General features: G+C 42.6%; 2 protein-coding genes across 25 annotated transcripts in view; both read left to right on the forward strand.

Annotated features, from left to right (window-relative positions):
- ZBTB38 (zinc finger and BTB domain containing 38) overlaps window positions 1-18411 on the forward strand; it is a 90603-nt gene extending 72192 nt beyond the window's left edge. For 10 of the 21 annotated variants that reach the window (XM_046898650.1, XM_046898652.1, XM_046898646.1 and 7 more), the window contains 2 exons: window positions 1727-1833; window positions 12489-18411. In XM_046898650.1, the coding sequence (XP_046754606.1) occupies window positions 12489-16070 (3582 nt within the window). In that variant the 5' untranslated portion in view covers window positions 1727-1833 and the 3' untranslated portion in view covers window positions 16071-18411. Of the gene's footprint in view, window positions 1-1368; window positions 1838-7860; window positions 8888-12488 lie in introns of those variants that run through there. The other 11 variants (XM_046898656.1, XM_046898645.1, XM_015276976.4 and 8 more) reach the window with 7 other exon arrangements.
- A 2724-nt stretch (window positions 18412-21135) lies between these two features.
- RASA2 (RAS p21 protein activator 2) overlaps window positions 21136-27379 on the forward strand; it is a 42252-nt gene continuing 36008 nt past the window's right edge. For 2 of the 4 annotated variants that reach the window (XR_005862089.2, NM_001012929.2), the window contains exons 1-2: window positions 21136-21222; window positions 25535-25640. Coding sequence is in view for 3 of the 4 variants with exons in the window: in NM_001012929.2 (NP_001012947.2) it covers window positions 21162-21222; window positions 25535-25640 (167 nt within the window). In the remaining variant the exon portion in view is untranslated. Of the gene's footprint in view, window positions 22086-22973; window positions 22993-25534; window positions 25641-27379 lie in introns of those variants that run through there. The other 2 variants (XM_040705538.2, XM_015276887.2) reach the window with 2 other exon arrangements.

Below are 27379 nucleotides of genomic sequence, written 5' to 3' on the forward strand. Positions count from 1 at the left end.
CGTTATCCATGCAAAGTCCATTTCTGCCTAATGGAAAATCTACACAAAACTTGAGAAAAAATGAGATGAAAAATAATTCAATTAGACGTTATCTTGCTTGCTTTTTCCTGGCCTTTCTGATTAAGGTTTACTTCTGGCTCTAAACTTCATTTTGATTTGAAACTGCAGGTCTCACAGTGTGGAACTATGTGTTGAGATAATATTTGTCAGACTATTATGCAGAGGCTGTGGTAGTAAAGAACAGGTAACAACCCTCTGGGGGCATCTAGTGCCTCTGTTGTACTTGATCAAGGGAATTGTTTCATTATGTTTTAAAAGGGCTTTATTATGTATAGTATTACACTGAATTCTAGTGTTATCAAATTTGGAAATACTTCAGCTTTGGTGAAGTCCCTTTACCACTGGATTCATCCGGTGTGATGTTTAGGTTTCCCAATCAGCATAACATTTGACAGTCATTGGTGTATATACATGTACTTATGTCTTTATTGGTGTTTGAGATAATAATAGGGACTTAACGTTAGTCTCCTTCATCCTGGCCTTTGTTACATGCATACATGAGCTTTAGAATATTTACTGAAATCAAGATACATAAAAAACATACTTAGCTAAAATATAAATGCTTGTATTTTTGCATTTTAAAACAGAAGTAACGGATCCTGTAGTTCCTGTAGACTATTTACGAAAGTAGGATAGCATGTTTGCAGATGGAAGATGTATCTGTGACTACTTCCTGCAACAAAAATGTCCGTCAGCTCAGTCATAGTCCCTTATCTGAAAGGTTTTGCTGTTGCTGTATGGAACAATTTGATTTTGCTTAGTGTTTTGGAATGCAGCCATGTTCCAAATAATTTTAAACTACTATATGAAAACGTTATTAGAGTGCTTGATGTACAGTAACATAAAATCTGGGTGTTTCACAATGATGAGTCATTTAAGCGGAGAGTTCCAGGAAGCATATTCCAGAGAGCGAGAGCTGTCCAGAAAAGTCTTACGATAGCATCTGTGACACAAGAGGCCAAAATAAAGAAAATAGAGTGGCAGAAGGGAAAGAGGAGAAACAAAAGGCCTTCTGAAAGACTGCAAAAAAATGCAGGGAGGCTTTCAAGATAAAGAATAACTTGTAATTGGTTTTGGCAATTTCGGTGGAGTCAAGGGAGCTGACCAGTAATGACCATTTTTTCTTCCCACACCGTCATTTGTTTTCTGAATCGGCGAGCTGTGATAGCTAATCCTAAAAACACTGTTTTTCCACTGACTTTACCTTGTGGAACTCGGGAATAGACTGACTAAGAAAGTTGTGAAGTCTTCATTATTTGATGTGTTATCAGGTAGAACTGTTGGGAACAATTTGGAAATAGCTGAGATGGGGGAAGGGAAGTAGAGCCAGGCTTGGTTTCAGTCTAATTTTTTCAGTGATCCCAATAAAATAATTGGTTTTAAACTTGAAACCATCCTTAGATTTCTCTTTAGGATATATTTTGAAATACAGTGTCCAGTTTACACTACACAAGTTAAAGCACAATGAAATAATGCAGGCAGAAGCCGTGTTCATAACTGTTTGGTTAACAGTACTGCTTTATTGCTGGTATGTTGCAAGCCTCGCAGATGTAGGTTTACAGTCCGACAGCATTCCAAGAAAAACTTAGATGAATTACACAGTGTATCTGGAAAGTAGTACTTGTCTACTAATTTAGTCATTAAATTTGGATTTTCCACTTTGCAGGCTGACTGACAGCCACAGAGTTCACAAAATTACTGAGATGATCTTGCCGAACATACCTGTCGATACCACTTCTAAAAGACTCTAACCGAGGAACAGCCTGATTTTAGGTGGGTAAGTTTATGGGGTGAACATGGCAAGCTGAAATCTCTTTAAAACACACACAGAGAAATACCACTGAAATATTTAACCCTTTGAAACCACGTCATTACATGACTTTGGTTAAAGAGCTGCCTTTTTAAGAATCATTTAAAAGACTGCTCTCACTATGGTACATCACTCATATATCCGTTTTGTTGGATTTGTTCAGCTCCTGCTGGGCTTCTGTTGCTATAGAGGTTGAAGAATTAAATCAAACAGAATAAATGTTTGAAACAGGCTGTTACAGGTTGTTAAAGCCTCCAATGATTTGTACAAACCAAACGTATTGGCAGGCAAGCAAACCTCCTGAGCTTGCCATAACGTTACATCTGGCAATGGATCCCAGTCCCTAATGTTCATTACCAATCTGTGCCATACGGAAAAGGAAGAGAAACTCTCATAATACTAATACCAATTTCTAATACAGTTGTTGTATATAATTCAACTAAAAACTGCTAATCTGTACCTTAATACATGTCTGTAATCAGGGGTAGTGAAAAAGCTACTGAATACTGAGTTGTGAACAGCTCTTTACAAATTCAAGTACAGTACTGTGATAAATAATATTTCAAAACAAGAGTTTTACATTTAACATGAAATCTACAAATACTATAAGTTTACTTTCTTTTTACTGTGAACGTACAATAATAATCACCTTGGTTAAATTAAGTCTGGTAGTTACGCTTTGGATTTGAGGTATGTAGGTATTAAGTGAAATAATCAGGGAAACTGCTTAATTCATTAATTTTGAATGTGGTCTTTTGCATCACAGAACAGAATTTACATTACAGCAATTTTTGTTGACTTCCGTGGCACTTTTCGTCCAAACTTCAGGGGGGAACAGTTTGTTGGATAATAGAATGGCTTGGCTTGGAAGGGACCTCAAACATCACCCTGTGATATTTCAAAATAGATGCAATAATTAAGGCTACTAGGCAACATGCAAAATAAGGAACCAAATTTAAAAACAAACAAACAACAACAACAACAAAAACCTCTGGAATCCCTGTAACATAGCAAAATGTTTTCTGTAGTTTACTTTTAATAGACAGCATTGTAAGACGTAGAAAATGGTAATAGATTTTCAGAGACCGTAAGATGGCAGTGGTAGTTTAAATTAATCAACAAAACATTTAAATTAGATAAATGTAAGTTACCTGGACTTAAAGAAGCAACACGCTTCAAAATCTAAGTCATACCTATTTTAAGTAAATTGCTACAGAATTCTTGCTCAGTATATTTTAGGTAGAATACTGGGCCATAACCTGTTTCCTTGGCAACCACATACGAATGAAAGGTACATTAGCAAAGCTGCAGATGTGCGCCAGTGAATGCTTATTAAGCAGCCCAATGCATTTACATATCATGCGCTAATAATAATGCATGCATTTTCAAAATCACCATATAAAAAGATTTCTGCGCATGGCCCAATGTGTATTCTTAATACTCAAAGGTTTTAACCCCCAAACCTTGTGTTTTCCGTGGAAATGTCTTTGTGATTTTAAATTGAGGTTAAATTGGACTTGCAGTTGACACGTTGGGCTTGGTCTGCAAGTTGAAACCTTTCTCCAAGACTGTGAATACTTACAGAACTTCTTTATGACAACAAAATATGGAAATTAAGATTTCCATTATCTTTCATAAACATGCAGCCATTGTAAATTTGAGTCCTGCACCAGCATACAGATGCAAGTATGGTTGTTCTGTTCAACACCATGACAAACTAAAGCTACTTAAAAAGAAAAAAGACTGGTGTCGCTTGTGGCTCTCATTCTAACATATCTACACAAGGAGATATGACCAAGTGTTGTCTTCTAACAGTCAGTGACAAAGAGGAGCAGGAAAAAGGGAAAAATCTGTATCAGTCAGAATGCCAGTTGTTCATGGACTTCCAGAATAAGATTTAGGTGCAGTATTTAGTCAGTACTTCCTGTGCAATTGTTTACAATGTGCTATTTTGTTTTATGTTGCTTTATATATTTAGATTTTTAAGATTCATATACTCAAGATCAGTTTAGTCACTTCAGCAAGTTTATACACATGTTATTTTTGGCCTTCATTCTCAAGGCATTCATTTGTATTTAAAATGAAAAGTGAATACAGTCCTTTGGCTTAACTATGCTACCCCAACATGATGCATCTTGCAGAAGTCAGTCTAAAATGCCAGTCTTGAAACAGATAGTAAAAATGGGAGTCTTCAAGTTCTGAGCTTAAATTCATTTACTATGGTCAACAGAGAAGTTGTTTGTATGACCAGTAGTTTAATTAAAGCCCTCTTCAAATTGATTAAAAGATTTCCATTTGACTTTTTTTTTCTTTTTTTTTGAGGGGGGTAGTATGAAATAAGAGAGGTGGTTTCACACTCAACATAGCAGTGTTCAGGAGTCATGGAACTATGAGGGAGATGCAAGTTGACAAGTTCTTGGTGTTTTTTTGTTGCTGTTTTTCTTGTTATGCCCCATTTGATCTGAGCTCACTGTCAAGCAATGAGTTTTACTTGGGGTAACTGATGTTAGTGGCTGAGCATGCAACAAACCAGAGCTAGAGACATCAAGGTTTTCTTCCTGCTGCCAGCTGCTGCCCGCTTACTGCTACAGCCCTCCATTGCCTGCACAGAAGATTTAGGTTGGAAACATACAGCAGAACAGAAGAAGAGGAGGAGGCCTTGGGTTAGCACAGAATGGAGTCTAAGAATATTTAAAAGCACACAGTCAAAGTTACTGCGTGTGTCATAAAAATTGCCAAAATTAACTGCCACACTTAAGTGGTGATTCAGAGTAACAGCTATCACTTACGCATTGCTTTTGGTATGCTAAATTTTAGCAGTATAAAAACAAAATAAATACATAAATAAAACATTTTTAAGGAATACTGGTGACCAGTGGTGGCCAGTTAACAGCTTGAAGACCAATTCTAACTTTGCAAAATTGGTTGTCCAGCCATCCAGCTGGCCACTAAATCAGGTGTTAGCAGGGGAAAGGATTTTGCTCTGCCTTCAGTCTAGCGAGATTTGCTATGTCAGCTGTAGGAAAGAGCAAGAAGTGCTCTATCTGCCTGGTCCCCAGCACACCTGGCTGAGAATAATAGTGGCCCCTGAGCATGCAATTTGCCTGCTGCTCTTGTTGATGTAGATTGAGGTACTTAAAGGACGTTTCCTCTGAAAACTGGAAAAATGAGATGCTAGTTGGATTACTTTCGTCCTTCTGATAACTGAATGAGCAACAGAATACAACATAATAATTGTTCAAAATGAAATTACAGGTTTAATTTGATAATTTTGTTGACAACAGTAAACAATAGAAAAATAGAAAACACTGTCTGTAAACACAGTCTCAGGACTGCAGTTGATCTGTGCTAGCTAGGGACTGTGCTGTGTCCCAGGAGTGTGGGAGGCCAGAAAGTGGCTTGTTAGCAGCAGAGAAAAAAAAATGAAGACTTAAATGGAAATAATGTCGAGAATGCTCAGAGACAGCAAGATGTAAGGTCAGCTGATTGTTAGCAGCAGTATGACGTAAGCTTTTCTATTTTTTGCTAAAGAATAATTTGGATGTATTTGGTATTGCGGTTGCTTCATTTTCTTATTTATTCAGGTGGAGAGACAATCTTAAATTTGTATGTTCAAAAATTGCTTGTATGTGTTTGTTTAATGAGGCATAGAATAAGTCATACCTAAAACAAATTGTCAAAAGCCAGTACACCTTAGACATATATCTGATTCTTTGGTCAACATGCACAGCTCACACAGCTTGAGAATCGAATGATTTCTGCCAGGCTTCCCTGTTCCAGCCAGACTTGGAGAAGCTGGCAGCTGCCACAGGTCTCAGGAACTGTGCTCCTTCCCCTGCTTCTCCCTTCACTCAGTGGTCTAGGAGAGAAAGAATGTTATGCAAAGCAATGCCTTTCCTTCCTTATTTGACAGAAAGGAGAGTAGAACCACTTTGGGCTGGTCTGCCTGAGGGGTGAAGAGCTTTGTTTTTGATCTCAGCAGCATGGCTGGTTGCTTTGACCTCAGCCATGAGAGCAAAGGAGAAGGCAGGCCATCCAAACATTTTTCTCCTGGGTAGTCTGGTCTGCTCAAGGCATCGAGAAGGAAACCAGTGGAGTCTAGGCCAAAACCTGTCACTTAAGAGCAATTTACTAGAGCTGGTAACGCTACATACGTTGCTGTTGCTGCCATTAAGAAGTGAAGCTGAGGAATACTGACCAGAGAAGAATACTGGAACACTTTCTTCTTTTACTGGGCAGCCTAAGCTCTTTTTCCTTACTCCTAAGGAAAAAATACCATGTGCCATGACTTGCAGAAGTGAGACTGTCAGACCTGAGCAGAGCATACATAGATTCCCACTTCAGAAACCTTGGGACTGTTTAATCCATTTTAAAGAAGTTTGCTGACAATTTTCTTCATACCTTGCAATAATACCATGTGAGAAGTAATCCATTTTCTTTGTGTACAAGTGGTTTTATAATGAAGCATTATAATGAGAAGGTAAAATCTGGGGTGTAGCCGAGTAGCCTTTTAAAGAATTTCTTACTCTGAAAGAGTACATCCGTAAGGAGCTGATGGGATTGTAAATTCAAGTAGCTCAAACCTACGTAAGGAAATCAGCACCTTGAATTACAGTACTGGTCAGAGAAAAAGTGATACTTTTTACAGTGGATTAGCTAGAGTTGCCCTAGGAAAACACACAAAAGTAATAATTAAAAAAAGCCATTTTTCTTCAACTCTATTACATTGTCTATGGATGTTAAACTGTCATGGCATTGAACAGCCAAGTACAAATAAGTTAATGTCTTTAAGTTGGCGGTATCTGCTGTATGAGTTACTTATGTCTTTGATTTTCAAAACAATAGAAAAAAAAGCAAAATTAATTAGGATGTAGTGGGAATTGAAAACCTAATCTTCCTTAAATTTGTTTCACATAATTTAAAGAGATACTCGTGTTTATCACTGCTTAGTAATGCATGGTTCTTTATTTCTTTTATGGGCTTCTAACAGGTTTAATTTAATCCACATTATTGTATTCTTACTGACAAAATGTTTGTCACAAATACTTTTGTGGCACTTCTTTCATACATCCTCATTAGTACATACTAATATTTATGTACATGCCTAAAACGGTATTGAGGAACACTGTATAAGCAATACATAAAGTCCAAGATCCCATTAAAAGTAACCTGGATGTCAGTATGACAGTCTGCTCCTCAGTCACGTTCCAGATGTTCTGCTCCTGCCTCAAGGCCCAGCTTTTTCCTCAGCTTTGTGATTCTGAGGATGTGGGGAAGGGGCAGAGAGACACGATATGTGTGGGAAGGCCGTATGGAATCTATGGGAGGATCTGGCTAAATCAAATCCAACTCATTCCCTCTTTATTTAGGTGAACATTTGTTAGTGCTTCTGAAGCACTAGCAGCAGTACCGTAGCAATTGTTTCCTGAGGTGATAAATAATGGAAACAATACGCACAGAGGGTGAAACAACTGCTCGAAAGAAGTGTCTTCATGAAACCCTGTCAATTTCTGTAGTCAGATAGTGAGGAGAAGGTAACTGCAAATTTACTTAAGGATCCAAGCAGAACTTATTTCAGGTATGGCCATTTCAAGGAAACACGTCCTCTCTCTCCTTTTTGGTGGGGAGCTGCAGAAGTTCAGGGCTGAGCTGCTTCTCTCCACACACCTTTTTTCACACGAGAAAGACTTTGAAGGAGAGGAAAGCAAACAAAATCCTTTGTGAGGTAAAAGGGAACACGAAGCGATGTGGACAAAACCGCACTGATGGCCAGAGAGCTAAAGGGCCGGACATGAGGGATCGTTCTCAATTCACGGTAGTTACACATAAACAAATCGCCCGACACGTTGAATGTCACAGACAGAAGTGTTAACGAAGCGCGGAGCATTTGCAGCAGAGCAAACACGAGACGCAACGCGGCAGCCAGCAGCGCAGGACAGCCGCGGCGCCGAAGCCATCCCGTATTTCACAAGCCACGGGCAAATCCGATTACCGGGATTAGCGCAGCAAAATGGCGGCGGCGCCCTCCCGCCTCGCGCCGGTGGGTCCCGCGCTGCAGGCCGCGCGCCGCTAGAGCCGGCACCTGTCAGTCCACCGCGGCCGGACGCGCCGCCACCGCTCCGCGCTGCCGCCGCCCGCCCCCTGCCCTGGAAGACCCCGCAGGCGTGGTTCTAGTCGCCATGTAGCTCAAAACAGTGAGTTGTTCTGCATTCCGCCGTGACGTTGGTGCTTATTCGTTTCTGTCGGTGCTAGGAGAAACCGTGCTCTAAGTTAACGTGCGTTGCTACTTTAGCTCGAGATGCAGTTTAGTCCGAGTGCAGTTATTGCCCATAAACAGGAAGCGCCTTCGAGCTATCTGCAGCTGAAGGGCTGACAAACGTTTGATGTTTCAGGAGGCTGTTTCAAGACAGACAAGTGTACTGACGTGAAGCTGCTCCGTCTCGAGCTAGTATCGTGTGTACCTGGTAGGGGACCAGCGGGCCGTGCCCTGCGCTGCAGCCGCCGCAGCCTTTCGCTCGCGGCCGCTGTAACCAGAAGAGGGCCCGGGGCTTCTGCGCGCGGCCAGCTCCACCGTGTGGGCAGCGCGGAGCCCCGCGGGCAGAGCGAGGCTGGCGGCTCGTTCCGGGCCGGGCGCGGGCCGTCGTCCTGCCGCGGGAACGGGGCTCCCCTCGTCTCTTACGGCGACGGCCATAACTGCAATAGAAGCGCAGGACTTTTCTGTGCGCTCGTGAGGCTTTAGGGCTGTTCTCGTTCTGAGGAGAAGCTGTCGCAACATGTCTGGACTGGGAATTGAGGGAATGCGTTAGGGATGTAATAACGACGAAGAGTTACAAGGCCTTCGGAGCGGTTCCGGTGGCTGTGGAGACCTCCCCGCTCTCCCAGTGCTCGTACCCGAAGGTGCTCCCCCTCCTGCTGTCCGAATTCCAAGGCAGAGGAAGAAGTCGGGCTGAAAAACTGATTCCTGAAGTCTGGAGCGCTTACGAGGCTGTAATGCATGGAAGGAGGAAGTAGGACAGGGTAGGCCAGGGTGCAAGAACCAGGAGACTGAAATAGAGGCATTATTGATGTGCTTATAGAAGTCATGGGTCGCCACTCTGACTATAGCACTAAGCTGCAAGCCATTGCAGGCTATTAAGTATAATCAGACATCATTAAGATTTCAGTGCATACTCGAGGCTGTTTGGGAGAGCGAGGGGAGCCCGGTGTAGGTTGCCTTGCCATCTGCCCGGAGGAACCAGGGAAGTGAGACCTCAGAAACAGCTACAGCCATAAAAGCAATGGTTTGACATCCAGTTCTGAACTAATATGTCTGTGTAAGCAGGGATCAGGATCGTAGAGCTGGGGGCTACCTGTTTTTGTTTGCTTTTTGTTCTGTTTGCTCGGTTTTGATGCCCAGCCCTGTTTCTGCTGTAGAGGAAAACAGTGCCCTATAAGACAGATGCTGATGAATGGTCATTGCTGCTTGGGAGAACAGGCTGGAAACAAAACATGTTGCCCTCATAGTATGTTAGTAGTATGGAATGGAGCTGAATGTAATACTGTTATGGCCTGTTTCCGTAGGGTGAGTACCGGCAGGCCGTAACATCTTCAGAATCCCAGTAATGATGTTTGGGAATAAAACTAGATAAATTTAAAAACTGTTATTACAGATTATCAAGCATTTTGCTGTTCTTTATTTTCCCTAGGTACAGGAAACTGGCCCTACTGTTATTCTGTTGATGCTGCTGGCTGGTCTGTCAAGTTTGGGGTCTGAAGGGGAGTAACAGAGTCTGTCTCCATGTGTCATGGAGTGCACTTCCCTGACAATAGATTTCAAAAGATTAGCACGAATTAAAAATAATATTCGTGGATTGCAACTTTGGTAGTAAAACTTTTCCTAATTGTTATAGTTGGTGTTTGTAGGCCTGAAAGATTTCTTGTGATCTCTTAATCATCAGTAGCTTCATCCTTCTGCAGTGCCCGTATGGAGCTGGCTGATGTAGTCCTTGCAGTTTGCAGTATCATCTACGAGGCACAGATAGCCACGTTTGTGTTTGGGTGCACCCGTCTCTGATCTGTCTGTTAACTTCTAGTACTCTTTTCATACAGCTATCCTGTGATAGTATTCTCTTGATGTCAGAAAGGGTAATGCTGTCTTTCAGCAAACTCACTGACCAAGAGACATAGAGATCAGTCTTTCCCAATGAATTCTGTGTTTCTTTGTCACAGGAGCACTTCCTCAGAAACTGAAATGCTGTTCCTGCTTTTGCCATAGTAACTTCAAATGGAACGTAAAGTATTCCTAAAATATTCTATTTGTGTGTGTGCTAGGCAGGGCATTCTGGTTTTACAGCATTTCATGTGTATTTTTGACAAATGGAAGAAGCAAGACAGGTAAAAGGAAGTAGAGAATCATTACATGCATGAATAAATGGACTATTTGGGGATTGTTTAGTTTGAGATAGAAGCAAAACCTACTGGCTCTAAAACTGTATTTGCTCCAGAGTTTCCTGTATGACTTTACAATGACATACGTACCAGATGGTTTAGCTCACAGCAAAAAAATTACCTGTCCAAAAAGCAAGTGGTGGTTGGTTCTGCCGTCTTTACAGAAGGAATCTAGTTGGGTGCTTTGCTGAGCCTGCCTTTATATCCATGATTCAGAGACAAAAAAAGCTGGCAATCTGTGAACATGCAAGTAGAAAATGAAAACATTCACTTCTCTTTTTAGGAGAATAAATTTTGAAATATCTAGCTGTATGGTCAAACTTGTACAATGCGTTACCCAGTGTTTTTAGTAGGCCTTGCAGATACATGCCTTGTAGTAAAGAAAAAAAAAAAGTTTGATCCATTTAGCAAGCAGTGTGTAGATGATATGTCTTTGAGCTGAAACCAGCTGTCTGCTATATAGAAACGCAAAAGCTCAGGCAAGATCCTACAGGATAATTCACGGGGAGGTAGAGCTGGCATCATTTATTTCTTCTGCTCAGGAAATTACTCTTATCAATAGCTCCTGTTGTGAAATGTTTTTGATGTCTGACAGTTGGTTTCTAGTGCTATATCACATGAGCAAGTTAGATGTAATCTCTAACGTTCTCAATGAGAAAAAAGAATTAATTATGCAATAGTGGCTGCTGACTTGAAAAGAAGTATTATTGTAGTATTCTTTCAGTCATAGACTTCATATGCTAGAAACTATCTACAATTACTTTAGGGGTTTCAGAAAGGAAATAACTATCTTCAGTTCCCATGAGCTTTATGTTATCATGCCAAATGAATAAATATTTCTTAGGTCAAATAAGTGTAATGAACAAACATGATAAACCATGATGTTGTGATTTAAAGGAACAAAACAGTGTATTTGCATTTACAGCAAATGGGTGAGTGACCAGATAATCAAAATAACACCTGTCTACATTTCTATCACAGTTACAGCAATGGAGTGATTTCTTGCTGTGTGTGGCATATATATAATTATATATATACATATATATATAATATATGCATCTGTGGTATTTTTTGAAAACTTGGAATTTGATTTTTCTGAAATTTGTGCATTGAAAATTCTCAACTGTTAAACTGCCTTAGGAGTTTTGGCTGTTCACGTGGACAGTACCTCCCTGCTGGAAACATTGGCTGTGTTGTAAGGTACAAATATTACTTCAGAGCTTCATGCTAGACGTACAGAATTACATCTTGTACAACTATATTGTGTTGTACATGTTTTTTGTTTTTTTGCATGATTTGATTTGCAGTGAAATACGTGATGGATTTCTCATGAACTATCCAAAATGTAACTAGATCAGCTAGAGCGAGAGTGTATGGCCCTTACGTGAGCCATGTTTTCAACAAAGGATTATTTCTGAATAGCGTGAGTGAGAGAGCCAGCGTATTCTCAGTCGGCATTGTTGTTTGTTGTTTATGAAAACTTACCCTGCAACTGGAACTTTATTTCACGGGATCTCAAATCCCTGTTTTAAATACCATCTTATTAAGATGATCAAATGCAGTTGTGTTGTAAAGTCATTCTTTGACAAACAGCCGCAGAAAACAAAGCAGTTGTATCCACAGGATCACAGGAAGTCAGCCTTCACCATAACCACTGCCAAATACCTCAACCACATGCTGGGGGAGTTTCCTCAAGGGTTCAGTGAGTCATTTAGTGTGAATCTGGGCAGATACGGCTGCTGGCACAAATGAAAGCTGGCAGCTGTGGTTGCCAGTGAAAGGCACTGGGTAGGCAGCTAAGCCATGCAGTGCAGGGAAGATCACCTGCCTATTGCTGAGGAGCTACAGGTGTCCCTGCATTCTTGATCTGTGCTCAGGTATCTGTTGAGGCAGTAGCACAGCCGGAATAAAATGGGGAATGTGCAACTGATGGATGTGGTGATGCATCTATGACTGTAGTATCAGTCAGCTGTAAGAAAATAATTTCTACCTGGAGATCACTCAATATAAATCATGTCTTGATGTCCGAAGAAGCCAGGTTACCTTCAATATCATTGGCACTAGTGAATCTAAAGTAACTTCAACATGAAATGCTATGACAAAAGTTAGTACGTTTAAAAAAAAAAAGTGAAATGCAGAACTATAAATTCGATCTGTAATTTAAATGAATCCTTTTTCTTTTTCGTTGTAGATGACAGTCATGTCCCATTCAAAGGATCTCAAGGACGACTTCCATAGTGACACTGTACTTTCTATTTTAAATGAACAGCGCATTAGGGGTATTTTATGTGATGTCACCATAATTGTGGAAGATACCAAATTTAAAGCCCACAGTAATGTGCTAGCAGCTTCAAGTCTTTACTTTAAAAACATATTTTGGAGTCGTACTATCTGTATCTCGGGTCATGTACTGGAATTAGATGATCTGAAAGCTGAAGTGTTTACAGAAATACTGAACTACATCTACAGTTCCACAGTGGTTGTTAAGAGGCAGGAGACTGTAACAGACCTTGCAGCTGCAGGGAAAAAACTGGGAATATCGTTTCTTGAAGATCTTACAGATGCTAATTTTTCAAGCTCCCCCTGCCCTTATGCATACTGTGTTAGTGAGAAAGGGACTGTCAAAGAGGAAAAACATGAAAAGAGACATGAAGACTCGGCTGTGACAAACGGACCACGAATTACAAATGCATTCTCAATTTTTGAAACTGAAAATAGTTTGTTTTCGCCACTTGATTTGAGGGCAAACTTTAAAAAGGTATCTGAGACAGTACAAACCCCCAGCGTCAGCCTTGACAGAAACAACACTTGCAAAGATGCAGAGCCAGCCAGTACATTGGCAGAGCACTCCTACGCCGTTTCTTCGGGGGGAGATACTTTTCAAGGAACACCTCACTTTGAACAGGAAAGCAGCTCTTCGTACAACGCAGGTGAAGACCACTATGAAAATCTCCGAGCTACGCCACTCATTCAGCCTGTAAAACAAGCATGTAGTACTACTCCTAAAGCAGCCTTCAAGTCCCAGGGTACTGGTTTGGCTGTAGCAAAAGTACCAGCCTCTACAGTAGCCAATGCAGAAGCCCAGCCTGAAACAGTTAATGATCAGAGAATTATTTCCATTCCAAAACCTCAGAATAAAGCAGGAGATTTCCATTTGTCCAGAGAAGAAGAAAACACATCTGCTAATATCTCTGGATCTGTGACAACTGCTGTTACACCTGCTTACAGCTGTAACTGCTGTGCAAAATCGTTCAGTGACAGGGCGTTACTCAGTACTCATCTTCAACTCCATTCAGAGCATCAGGAAACTTTCATATGCAAATACTGCAGCAAACAATTTGCAAATCTAAATATACTGGAAAGTCATGAACAAGTCTGTATGAGATCAAGTAGCTTATCTGTGCACAGTGGGAATGAACAAAATTTTTCAGATAATTATACTGCTACGGATGGAAGGAATGAGAGTTCATATGCAAACACAGAGCCTCTATTGTCTGAAAACAGCATAACTGATTATTCTAATGCAAATTGCGCTTTACCAGAAACGGATCACTTGGTTAAAGTTGTTGATGGGCAGATATTATATACTTGCATAGTTTGCAAACGTAGTTATGTGACGTTGTCAAGCCTTCGAAGACATGCAAATGTGCATTCATGGAGAAGAACATACCCGTGTCACTACTGCAACAAAGTATTTGCATTAGCTGAATATCGCACAAGACATGAGATCTGGCACACTGGAGAAAGGCGGTATCAGTGCATTTTCTGCCTAGAGACTTTCATGACTTACTATATACTAAAAAATCATCAGAAGTCTTTCCATGCAATTGACCATCGTCTTTCAGTAAGTAAGAAGACCGCCAATGGAGGCTTAAAACCAAGTGTGTACCCATACAAACTTTACCGACTTCTGCCTATGAAGTGCAGGCGACTACCTTATAAGTCCTACCGAAATTCTACATATGAAAACGTTCAAACAAGTAGCCAAGTTAATGAAACTGCTTCTAGTAACTGCTTCATTCAGAGTTCTATTAGTGCTGAGCTACCACCTCTGAATTTTCAAACTAATATATTAACAAACAACAGAACTCTTGTCTTGGACACTTCTTCATGTAATGATACAGCATCTTCCACAAATCCTCAGAACTCTTCCTCTTGGGGAGTAGGTATCTTAAATTCTGATCTGCAAAGAGACTTCTTCACAGCTGACAAAAGAGTTCCTACTGCTACAAAAGACTCTGGTTCTCATGAGTATGATTCCTCGGTTGTGTCTTTAACTAATGTGAATGAAAATTCAACCTCTGTAATCAGTTACAGCAGTTCTGCACCGTCTGTTATAATGCACAGTAGCAGGGTTTCATCAGTAATAATGCACAGTAAAACAATCACGTCTGTAGAAAACAGTAAGACAGAATCTTCTAATAGTGTACCGAGTCAACCTGTAAGTGATGATTGTAATTATGGGTCAGATAACTATGGAAAATGTATTACAAAATCAAAACCTATTAAGGAGAAAAAGAAAGCACTACTGGGCAGCAGAGCAGAAGCAGCTGAGGATACGCAGCACGTCCAAGGATCTGGAGGTTCATCTAGCAAAACCACTAATACTGCCGAAGAGTCGAGTAAAACTGAGACCTATATTGCAAAGCCTGCCTTACCTGGGACATCTACTGACAGCAATGTTGCTCCTCTTTGTCAGATAACAGTAAAAATTGGTAATGAGGCTATTGTAAAAAGACATATATTAGGATCTAAGCTATTTTGTAAAAGAGGACGGAAATCTAAACACGAGTCCAAACAAGACAATCTAAATGAGGAATCAGAAGCGGAGATAAAAGAGAAAAGCCCATCTAGGCTCTATAGCTCAGAATGCCTGGAGCTGACAGAAATGTGTGATGATGTAAGTGATCAGGACTCCAGTGATAAACCCTGGAGACCATATTACAATTACAAACCGAAGAAGAAATCTAAACAGCTAAGAAAAATGAAGAAGACCAAATGGAGGAAAAAGCATGGAAACAGGAACACCGTTACGGAAAGTCACAGTACGTGCAGTCGAGAGTATGCGCTCAGGAGCGCTCCTGAAGACAAGGCAGTGAGTCAAGAAGAGAACACAGAAATGCCCAGTCTTCATTGTGAGCTCTGTGAAGGAGATCAGAACTCCACTACAGAAACTCAAGAACATGTTCACTGGCATCTATCTTCTTCAAAGCCTTACATTTGTGAATTATGCCAAAAACAATTTCAAAGTCCATCCACCTTAAAAATGCATATGAGGTGTCACACAGGGGAAAAGCCCTTCACCTGCAAAACCTGTGGTAAATGTTTTTCAGTCCCTGGAAATTTACAGAAACATGAACGTATTCACCTGGGTGTCAAAGACTTTGTCTGTCAGTACTGTAATAAGGCATTCACTTTAAATGAAACACTCAAAATCCATGAAAGAATTCATACTGGAGAAAAACGCTACCACTGTCAGTTCTGCTTACAGAGTTTCCTCTATCTTTCTACCAAAAGGAACCATGAGCAAAGACACATACGGGAGCATAATGGAAAAGGATACGCTTGCTTTCAGTGCCCCAAAATTTGCAAGACGGCAGCTGCTCTGGGAATGCACCAGAAGAAACATCTATTCAAAAGTACAGGTCCACAAGATAGAAAAGAACAGTTCTGCAACGAAAGTGCTCAGCTGTTGGAAAATCAACATTTCCTTGGCTCAGAAGGAAGTGAAGGGAAAAGCATACAAAGTGTAACTCCAGAAGTTATACTCTGAGTGACAGTTGTGCAAAAGAGAAGAAAAATAGAAAATTATATATGGGAGAAAATGCAGATGTATTGAATGGGGAAAATTCTCCACACAGATAAGTTACAAAGATCAAATGTCTTCATTTAAACATATGTCAATATATGCAAAGGAAAGAAAAATAACACTGAAAAGAAAAACTAGTATTTGCAATAATACAAACTTAATTTGAAAGACCCCAAATAGTTTTGCCAGAATAGACTTCTAGCATACATGTAGAGAGAAAGAAGAAGAAAAGGAAGAACTCCTACTTAAAGCTAGAAGAAACTAGCCACTGAACTGTTCTACAGTGCTGTTTTTTCAGTCAGAATCATTCTGGACAAAATAAATATGTAGGTTCCAATTATATACTATAGAAGGAATTTTTGCTGCAGAAATCATATGTCGCATTTTTTTTTTTTAACAAAAGTTAATGTGTTTATAAACAAATGGTGATTTAGTGTATTCTACAGTGAAGGTGGGCAGTGTTTCATCAGTTTGGGTATGCTGCAGTACAGCTGAGTTTTGGAGTGCTTTTCTGTAACTCAACATTTACAAAACAGACACAGAAGTATAAACCTTTTTTCCTTTCTGTTTTCAGTTTTGTAGTTACCATAATAAGCATTAAGTCTCTGAGTGCTTGTGCAGAAAGTATGCCAGATTAGAGGCATCTCTGAAACATGTAATAAAGATTCAGTGCAAATCATAGTAGCCAGTCTTCCAAACGGCAGGAGTTCCAAATGATTGAACTGTAAAGTTATTCAGGTCATCTGTTGAAAGCAAATTGTTCTCATTAAGTAGTATAGTTTGAAGAACTCTATAATATAATTGTCCACCTCCTGTTGAGTCTGAAACTCCTGTCTTTTAGAAATATCATTCTTCTTAGGAGAAGAAGAGGAGATAAGAGAGTCTTCCTCCACATCCTGATGTAATGCCTGGACAACAAGTGCAGTGCAGCTCCCAGCAAATGCTTTGATTTTTGGGAGGAAGAGGTAAATAACCAGATTCTTGCTTCCATGTATATCCCTGAGGCAGTTTCCATATATAACAGGGATAAGGCCAATTTGTGGGGTTCCTTGTCATCCCTGTGCCTTAAATGCAATATCAGTACTTTGTATGTCCCGGCGTCTCACCTGAGGCAAGCTTCATCTCAGTGTCCCTTGGCCAAGCACAGCAGGCCCAGAGCAGAGAAGTGCCAGCACCAGGTTGCTGGAAGAAGCCACGTTGGCCTTTCTGCTTCCCTTCTCCTGCCGCACCAAAATGTCACGGTGAGCCTTCTGGCTGTGCGGTTGGCATTCACCAGGAATCAGGAGGGTAAGCTTCTGAAAGAAGACATCACTGAAATTAACAGTACAGTTAATCATGTTTTCACAAAATAGTGGTAATTTTAACCAAAATGAAGAGGTTTAAAAAGTTGAAGAGGTTAAACACCTACAAGTTGCATATTATATCATAGGGTTCTGTTGTACTCTATTTGCACTTCCAATTTGTTATGTACATTCATTGTTACAAAGTGTTAAAAGTGTTTTAAGTCTGGACAAAGGTCAGTGAACCTCATCTTAATTCTATGTGCAAATATGGTACACAATTTCTTTACTTGGTTTTCCTGAATATTCTAAAGGAAATTATAGCTTGGGTATGATAAAATTACAATTGAAATTATAGTACAGTATTGATTGAAGTAATAACGTAGTCCACTTATTTATCCTGTCATTGATGAACGCAATGAAACGTTTGGTTTCACAGCAGTTTTGGTTCCCTTTTCAATTAGGATCGTAGTAAAATAAACACAGGAAAGTATGATGATGTTGCAAAGAAAGTACACGAAGATATTTTCTAAGTGGACTTGTATGATGATAATTATAGACCAAAGCAAATAAGGTAGAATATTTATACATATAAAGATAATTTTACAGATATTTTATATAACTGTATAGTTCATAAGAAAACTATTGATAGCTTGTGTTAGGTTTGGGGGGGGTTTGTATATTTTGATAAAAACACAATGACTTTGTAACTCTGTATATTATCTACAGTTTATAGCAAAGGAGTTTTAAGATGGCAATGTCATGTTTATAGTTCAATTGTGGCACTTTTACTACAAGTAACACGTTGAAGTAATGAGTTAAGTATTAATGACCAAATTAGACTTAAAATAAGTGTAAGAGAAAGTAAATACTGTATGTTGTCAAAGACTGTAATTTGCTGCATCTGTATTTTTGTTTAGAAGAAAATATTAAATGCAGATGTTAAGGATTGATAAAGAGTCTAATTTTATTTTTAGAGAGAGTTATTATAACTGTTTTTGCTTGATTAAAATAACCTCTTCCTATTTTTTCTGTAAGTCTCTCCATTTTTTAAGTTAATACTTAATCTGTACAGTCCAGAGATACGTATCTTCTACCATATGTTTCATTGTAAGATTAAGCAACACAGTTATCAAACACTCCCTCTGTTAAAGTCAGAACAGTGAATTGAGAACATGCCAGAACTCAAGGGAAGTGACAGTATCTGCTGGCATCGTGCAGTAATGGGTGAACACCGTGCTGAGGTGAACAGACTCTACCTGTTTGGTACCTTAAAGGAGTGGAGGACAGGTAAACTGTGTTTAATGCTTTGCAACATCTTAAACGTGTTTTCATGATGACCCAAAACTTTAAAAATCTTACTTAAAATTAAATTCCTTGCAGTATAGATTGTGTATTTTATGCTCTGCACTGCTAAGGATGTGGGGCTGCTGCCAATATGCATAGTTTCTTAATTGCATAAGAGAAAATGAAGATATGAACAAAATAGAAGACTGTGTGTAGTCAAAGTACTTCCCCCTTCAGCTACATGTCACTCCTCTGTAACTTGCATTTAAAGTTAAATTTAAGCTAAATTATTTAGAGCATTTTGGGATGGTCCTCAGTAGGGCTGTATACCTAAACAAAGAAAATCAAAATTTGGCTACTTATAATACATATTTTTCTGTCCTATTTTAAAAAGTAATTAAAAGTTACTTGAAAGAAAGGTGATGTTAAGTTAAACAGTGAACTCTAGCTGTCATGTAACCTTCAAGAACGTTATGGAAGAATTAAAGTCACGTATCTATGTCAAAATTGTTGCAACACAGTTAACCATACCTCTTCCTTCTCTGATCAAGTTTTCCATCCCAAAGCTCTCAATTCTGAGCCTGGGTTCGCCACTCACAGGTCAGACAGGGCACACAACCTACTGGAAGCCAACTGTAAATAATCAAATCCCTCAATTTGTGCTATTGAGGAAGCTGTCACTTCTAGCAGGTAAAAATCAGCTTATGCAAACCCATGTCTTTGTGCAAGTTTGTGTTTTGCATGCATACAAATTCCCACATCATGGTGTGATGAAGCAGCTCATTGTCCCCTGAGCCGCTCCTGCCACCTTTCTCTCTTTCCCTTTAACCTGATGTTGAGTGTAGGAATGAAGAGGGAATTTCACAGCTGCTGGAAAACCACCAAGCAAGGGGCTGACTCTTGCCTGACAGCCAAATTACAGGGCTCCATGGCATATAATAACAGTGAGACTTGTGGGAGAAATGAATGGTCATGGAATCACAGCGGAAGACTTCAACTAGAGACAAATAATAAATGCTTGCTTGAAACTTTCTAAGCTTCCCTTTAGCAGACTGAAGAGCCTAAGGTGAAAAACCATAGCCCCCTACTAACTAACTTTCTAAAGGAGCCTCCTCCTTGATGCCCAGCTAAATGACCTCTTTGCTGTAGAACTACAGCCACTGCAGGGTTTTGTCAGAATGTGTGCCTGGGGGGCCTAGAGCTGCTGCACCTTCAGTGCTGTGGTTCCACTGGACTATTCTGCACCCAGAGCTGCAGCTGGGCAGAATGCGGAGCCCAGGCAGACAGCCACCACTGGCCCTGGGACCAGGGCTCATTCCAGGTGGCAGTGAGATCCCGGGGTTTCAGATTAGGATCCATAGCTTCAGGAAACGCTAATGTAAACTGTAATGAAAATTAATTATTGATGAGGGTAGGCTGAAGCATTTGTAGTCTAACACAGAATCGTGAAGGTTGGAAAAGACCTGTAAGATCGTCTGGTCTCACCATCCACCTACCACCAGTACTGCTTACTGAACCATGTCCTCAGTGCCACATCTACCTGAACACCTCCAGGGACGATGACTACCACCTCCCAGCGCAGCCTGTCCCAGTGCCTGACCACTCTCTTGGAGAAGAAGTGTTTCCTAATAGCCAACCTGAACCTTCCGTGGCACAGCTTAAGGCCGTTACCTCTTGTCCTGTCACTGTTACTGGGAGAAGAGGCTGACCCCATCTCGCTACAGCCTCCTGTCAGGGAGTTGTAGGGAGCAATACGGTCTCATCTGAGCCTCCTACAGACTCTGAACAATCCCAGTTCCCTCACCTGCTCCCCAGAAAACTTATGTTTCAGACCTTTCACAGTTTCACCGCCCTTCAGACACACCAAGGCGATCTGCTCTATTATCTGTCTATCTGCATGTCTGGTTGCTTTAGGGTTCAGTGAGGGAAGAAGCGACCAGCACAGCTGTTCCCTCATAGAAGGCTGAACGCTGAGCCATTTCATGCTGCTACGCGGAGGCGAACGAGCAGAGGCCCAGCAGAGCCCATCAGGCACCCGCGCTGGAGCTGGGTGCTGCAGCAGCACTCTGGAACGGCTGCAGAACGCGGTATGAGCGTGACAAGGACGGGCGTCCAACGTGCTTCACGTCCACAGCTCCTGTCACCTATGAAAGTAACACAAAGGACAAAGATGAGCAGGGCTGTAGCGGGCAGTCGGAGCGGCCCCGTCAAGCGAGCGCCCATCGCGAGCCGCACACACGGCGCCGGGCCGGGCCGAACGCGGGCAGTGCAGGGCGGGGCGGGACGGCATCACCCCGCTGAGGGCTGCCGGGAAACGGACAGAGTGCGCACGCGCGCCGCCGCCGCGCGCTGCTCTGTGGCGCCCCCCGAGGACGGCGGAAGGCGGAAGGGGGGGCGGAGCGGGGCGGGCGGAGGGCGGGCGTCGGGGCCGCTCCTTCCTCCTCGCTCCTCCCCCGGCACGCAGTGCGCAGGCGACGGCGCTGGCGCGATGGCGGCCCAGGACGGCGGCGACGAGGTGCGGATGCTGCAGAGCCTCCGGGGCAAGATTTGTAAGTGCGGGCGGTGCGGCGGGGTGGGCCGCGGCGGGACTGCGTGAGGGTCTGGCGGGCGGGCGCTGTGCCGGGCCGAGGTGCCGCCGCCGCGCCTTCTCCTTCCTTGCTGCGGGGCGGGCGGCATCGCCTCACGGCGGCGCGGGGAGCCCCGGGGCGGGGGCGGCGCGATGGCGGCGGGAGCGCGTCGTGTGCGGGCGGGGCGCTGCGCTGCGCGCTCTGTGGCCGGCACGTGCCGGGGGCGGCGGGAGCGCCGCGGCTCTCGGGAGCGTCCGCCGCCGTGAGGGCGGCCCGGCGGGGCGGGAGCGCCCCCTCCGAGCCCCGCGCCGCGCTGTTTGTCAAGCGGCGGTTGCGAAATTATTGATGTTCAGGAAGTCGGTGGTGGAAGGGCGGTGTGGAACCGTCATTAACGCTTCTGCGTCTTTGTGTTGTGTGCGAGAGAGAGGCCGGTGACTTTATTTTGGTGGTTAGGAAGTGCTGACTAAAAATACCCCCGCGTTCCGTACCATGGGAAGCCGGGGGGTGAGCACGCGGCGGGAGGGGACGGCGCTGCGGCTGCTCGGAGCGCGGAGAAACAGGATGTGAGCGCTTCCTGCGGCGCACGGCGGCTCGCCGCCCCATTCAGTTCCTTTCTCACGCGGCCCATCGGCCTTTTTGAGAATGAAGCGGCGCGGGTCGGCTTCGGCGCGGGGCGGGGATCGAGCGGCGCCGCGCGACTCCCGAACGGCCGCGTGTGGCTGCGGCGCGGAGGCGTGCTGTTAAAACGTTGTGCCGTGCGGGGTGGGCGGGTTTGCCGTCGGTGAGCGACGAGGCCGTCGAGACGGGCTGGGTTCGTCGCGGCCGGAGGGGCTCGAGCCGCAGCGGTGGGTGCGGTGGTCCCGGCGTGCTGATCCCGGCGTGCCGCGTGGTTCGTGCGGCTGCAGAGTAACTTTGAATGTTCCACAGTCAGCAGCCTGGTAGAGGTGACGGCACGCTGAAGGTGCTGCCCCTTCATGCGGTGCGCTGTGAATAGCTCACGTGTGTCCCACCTCTCCGTGGTGTCTGGTGCTTGATCGCTGCTCGCGCTGCATCACCGTCCCGATGTGTATCTGTTGAACAAATGAGGTGCGGGACGAGAGGGTTTCTCTGAGCTGTGGCATTTAGTGAGTTGCTGTTACAACTGATGTGTAATGTGAAAGTAGTATGCGAAGTTCAGACTTATTAAACATTGCGTATGTTAATTCCTGTTGCTTTAACACTGAGTTTTTATTAGAATCACAGCTTTTCCCTTTTGCTTAGGCTCGAACTGATCTTGCTTTGAAGTAAGGCTTTACAACATAGTTGCGCAGAGAACCCAAACAGTGCTTTGTAGATACTTTAGCATCTAAACCAAGCTACGTAGTCAACAACAGTTATTTTATTGCTGTCATTTTTTGCTGTTTTCCCCAAGGAGTTTGTTGAGGGGCAGCAGGCAGCTGAGAAGAGCTAGTCGGTTGTAGTTATGGATGTGCCTTTTCAAAATGAAAGGGTCGGTGTTTGTTATTACGATGCATTTGATATATGTGCTACTGGATTGGGCTGTGGAGTATGTTGTGAAAATAGCTGCTGTCCTAAATTAGGCAGGTGTCTGGAACTGCTGGATTGATGCAGTCACTGAGAAGTGAGTTGGCCTTATTGCTGCTGTTTGGTCACCGGTGCGTTTCACTGCCGGAACCACAGGTGTAAATATCGCGCTGTACAGTTCTAAATGACAGACACTGAGAGGCCTTGGCTGCAGTTCTGGAGCTACAGGTAAACATGCGGCTCTTTCTCATCTCCCCAGAAAGCTTTCTGAGGTGTTTCTGACTGGCTGCCCTCACTGCCTGCATTCTTCGAGCAGCCCTTTGGAAGGCCCTGGTGCACACCTCCATGACAGGCCTCCCTCTTGCTTACCTTTTTGCCCTCTGTGTTTTGAACTGTGGAACTCACAATGTCTTGATGTTGTTGTTCAGAATTGTGTACTCGCTAAATAAATAGAAATCCAAAAATTCAAGCAAATATCTGATGTTACTCATATAATTTTATTATTTTTAATCTGTATGGCTGTAAGTTCTCTCACAATCATAAATGTTAGGAGGTTTTTGGGAAGATGTGGCAGCTGTGTGCTTTACCTGGTAGGTGAGCTGAGGGCTGCAGATCCTCAGCACCTTTCTACCCCACACCCCACTCAAGAAATCCATCCTTTCTTCAACTAGCCAAGCCAAGAAGTGCAGGTCTTTGCTCTTCGGTAGGAGGGTTTTTAGTACGGAAAGACTGAAGGGGAGTGGGGGGGGAAAAAAAGGTGAATTATGTAGGAATATTTGTTTTTTCTTTTTTAAGAATACGTGGATCTGTAATATTTGTCTCTCTGCTGAACAGTGGCTTACAGTGCCAGTCAAGTAATGTTATACCTTAAATGTTTTAAAATAGGGTGGAGAGCCTTTAGGGCATTGACCAAAATTATAAGATGCTGACCAGAAGTAACTGAGTGTACGGTTCGTGGTTGCTGATTGCAGCCTCCAGCAGCAGCCCCCCTCTGGAGACGAGTAGCCTCTTGTCCATTTCCTTTTGCCATCTCTTTCATAGGATTTAACAAGTTTTCTGTTTGAAGGTGATATTGCATCTCATACTTCTCTAACCTTTCCTGCACTATCTCACTGAGGGGTCACTTTCAGTTTAGCTTTATTTTGAAATCTAATGGCATTTAAAGCCAGCTCTGTACATATCCCTCAGTCTGTCAACACTAAGGGCGGCGTTTAAAAATAATACCTGCACTTCCTTCTGTCCCACGCCCAAGCTGATGACAAGCTCCCATTGCTTCGGAGAGCAGAGCTTCACCTGGGGAACGTACCGGGGTGTACGCGGAGTGCCCATGCCTTCCTGGTGCACGTACCTCTGGCTTCCAAAGGGCAGCAGGGCGGCTCAGCCTGCTCTGTTAAACCATCCCGCTCTGCTCAGTGCTGTAGTGGCTTTTCAAATACCAGACCAACTTGGTTAAATTTAAAGGCCACCACTGATCTATTAGGCAAAAAGAGAAAACAAAGCTCTTCTGATTTAATATCTTAACAGCATGAACAGTGACGCTTATTTTCCAACATGCTTCATGTCTGCAGTTTTTTCAGAAGGAACACACGTGACAAATCCGTCTGCAGGCTGCAGACTTTGTAGGTGTGTGTTGTTTAGATGTGATACGTAATGAAAGTCAATAATTCATGTAGCCATGGCCATGTTACTCTTCAGTACCTTATCTAAAGTTCAGATAATTTCGATTCCATGTTTTCTGGTGAGAGAGAGCTCGGGTAGGAGTGTAGGAGTGAATGTGACTGCCAGAGCTACTGGCTAAGTCTGAGTCCAGAATACAGTTCAGGTTGCCTGTGTTGAAGATCAGAATTAAAATGGCATAAGACAGAGGAGAGCTACACAGCAATTAAGAGCTTCTCTCTGTAGGAGTGAGGACCAAAAAAACTCGTGCCTATCAGCAGGGTATAAGGTGACAGGGGACTGATGCCCATCTTCAAAGAAGGGTGCGCCAGAGGGGGCATAACTGCTTAAGCTGCTGGGCAGTATTGCCATGAAGATGTGAAGGTGTGTACAGCATTGGGATTCTGGACAAGCAGTTGAAGTATGGGAAGTGTTCTTAGCTGTAACCACTTAGAAGTAACTGTTTCAGAAAAGGGCTGCCAGGTGTGCAGCAGAGGTTGGTGCAGTGGCCTACACTCAGCATCCAAGAACTCTCTATTCCTCCCATCTCATTGGAAACTTCCTTTTCTTGTTCCTACATGTGTTGCATTTAGTTTATCTATTTTTTTTCCCCCCTTCTCTACCAAACCAGACCTTGGGGGGAAAAAACACCGATACTTGTAGCTGAATCTTTGGAAGTGCATCAATCAACAACAGCTGTTCATTGTGAAAAATGAAGTAAACTTGATGGATAAGTTCTTATTAATCAGCTTCCTGCAGCCAGGATGCTTAAGGAGAAAATACTGAGCAAACAGTAGCTCAGACGTGGGGTGTCTTTGTTTTGGGAGCTAATGCAGGCAGTGAGGCTCAGGCCCGGAGGGGAGGTGCAGGCGCTGCAGGCAGCGGTGCTGGTGAGGCGGTGCGGTGTCATCTTCCTGGCAGCTCTTTCCATGTCACACAGGATATAAACGTTTCTGGGTGCGCAAGGGGCTTACGAATAGAAAGCAAATGTGGAAATGCATGTTGAGTGGAAGGACAGACTTACAATGTCTGTCCATTACAACTACAGAACTTTGGTGTGTGTAACATCTTGTTGTTTTTTCCCCTCAGTACTTACAGTTGTTTTTGTTTACAGATGATGCCAAACATTTGATACCCAACAAGATGAGAGACTTTTTTTGTACCATAAATTTGGACCAAGAAGAAGTTTTTCGTACGCAGGTAGTTGAAAAATCTTTAAGGTAAGCTTTCTTCTTACATGGAAATGGTAATCGAGACAGTCTCAGTGCAGAACAAAAGCAAGATTTGTATCAATGTGTATGTGGCTTTGCTCCTGCCTCTTTAAAATGAGAACTGACTTGTGGTGACTACTCAGAAGTGTTACAGCAGTGTGCAAATCATAAAGAGTAGCGGAAAAAAAGACAAAATGGAGGCTTATGGGTACCACAGTGCTTTTAAAACAAAACATGCTGAAACGTATTCTGCTGTTACTCTGGTCTGTTCCATTGGGCAGCGTAACATTATTTTCCTTGCCAGGTTATTTTCAAGGGAAAGAAATCTGCTCCATCTCAGCCCTCCATGTCATTTCCTACTTCTGACATGTAGTCACTGTGCGGTGGTGGAATTCTGCTCTTAGCGTCTGTCTTGTAAAACCTGTTTCCAGAATGGAGGAACTTGAACTTTTCCTCGTATAAGAGTTTTGTTTGCTGTGGGATGTTCCCCTGAGTAGGCCTCCTTCCCTCCTGCAAGCCTTATTGCAAGAACTGCAACCTGTACTCTCTCAGAACAGCTTGCTGTGCCTCCACAAGCAATGCTTAGCTGTAGGTTTTCCTATGGTTTATGAGCTTAAAAAACAGTCCAAAAAATCAGAATAAAATATCTGAAATAGTCTTGAAATGTACTTCTCTGGTGACCCATACTGAAGCATCCTTGCAGCTGCATTGCTCTGAAGACCGGACCAACGGTTTTATTTGTTTGAAGGAGGCATCAAACCTTCTTCCTAAAACCCAGAAAGCCTGCTTAAAACGTTGTTGGTTTTTTTTTTTCCCATGCTCCTGCTGTGGAATGTGTGTTGCTTTTTGATTATTGTTGTTTTAAAATAAATAGTTTTGTTTTCCAAGTTGAACTTTGTGCAAATGCAAGGTTATAGAAAGAACTGAACTGTCTGATGTAAGTGTTGCATTTATAAAATAACGGGTCTTGGTGCCTCATCCTTTGCTAAAGAATATCCGACAACTGATTCATAATGCATGAGTGATAATCTGGGTGAGGAGAAATGTTAACACAATACCTTATTAAAACAACGCGTTACTTTCTGCTAATGTTTGTCAGTGACTGATTTCCTTTTTTCTTTTTTTTTGGGTGAGCTGGTGAATTTCATTCTCCTTAGGATCTGGCTGCTACATAGACTGCTGGAAAGCTCTACTGATAGTCTCCATACCACAAGAGAGAATCATTATCAGATTGTAGTTACGCACATAAGAGTTGTGCAGATGTGGTAAAAATAAGGAGTTGCCACTTAGTGATGTACAGCTGTTGTATGTCATCATCTGCTCCTGCCTGAAGCTGAGTTAGTGGCAGAGATTCCCTCAATACCAGTACCAGCTTGTTCATCTGCTGTTCACGCTTTCCACTGTAATAACTTTGTTTTATCTGCAACTATTACTTGTGTAGCTAGTCAGGGAGCCACATCATGAAACTGACCTAAATTAGAAATAAGCCCTCATTTCATCTTCTGGTGCATTATTGTGTCAATACAATTAGAATAGGCAGTCAAAGTAATAAGAAATTGAGGCTGCTGAAAGCTGCACGGCTGCTGAAGGCAGTGCTCAGGGATCTGTAGCTTCAGTGATGCTGCTGACAGGAATAGGTACGATATCCTATTTGACTATCAACCTATGGTTCCAAATGTAGGCATTTTTATGCTACTTGTATAAATGGGTACTTTAACTGTACAATGTCATGCAGGTACTTTACTAGA

This window comes from Gallus gallus, chromosome 9 (assembly GCF_016699485.2).
Source record: "Gallus gallus isolate bGalGal1 chromosome 9, bGalGal1.mat.broiler.GRCg7b, whole genome shotgun sequence".
In the NCBI taxonomy this organism is placed as follows: domain Eukaryota; kingdom Metazoa; phylum Chordata; class Aves; order Galliformes; family Phasianidae; genus Gallus; species Gallus gallus.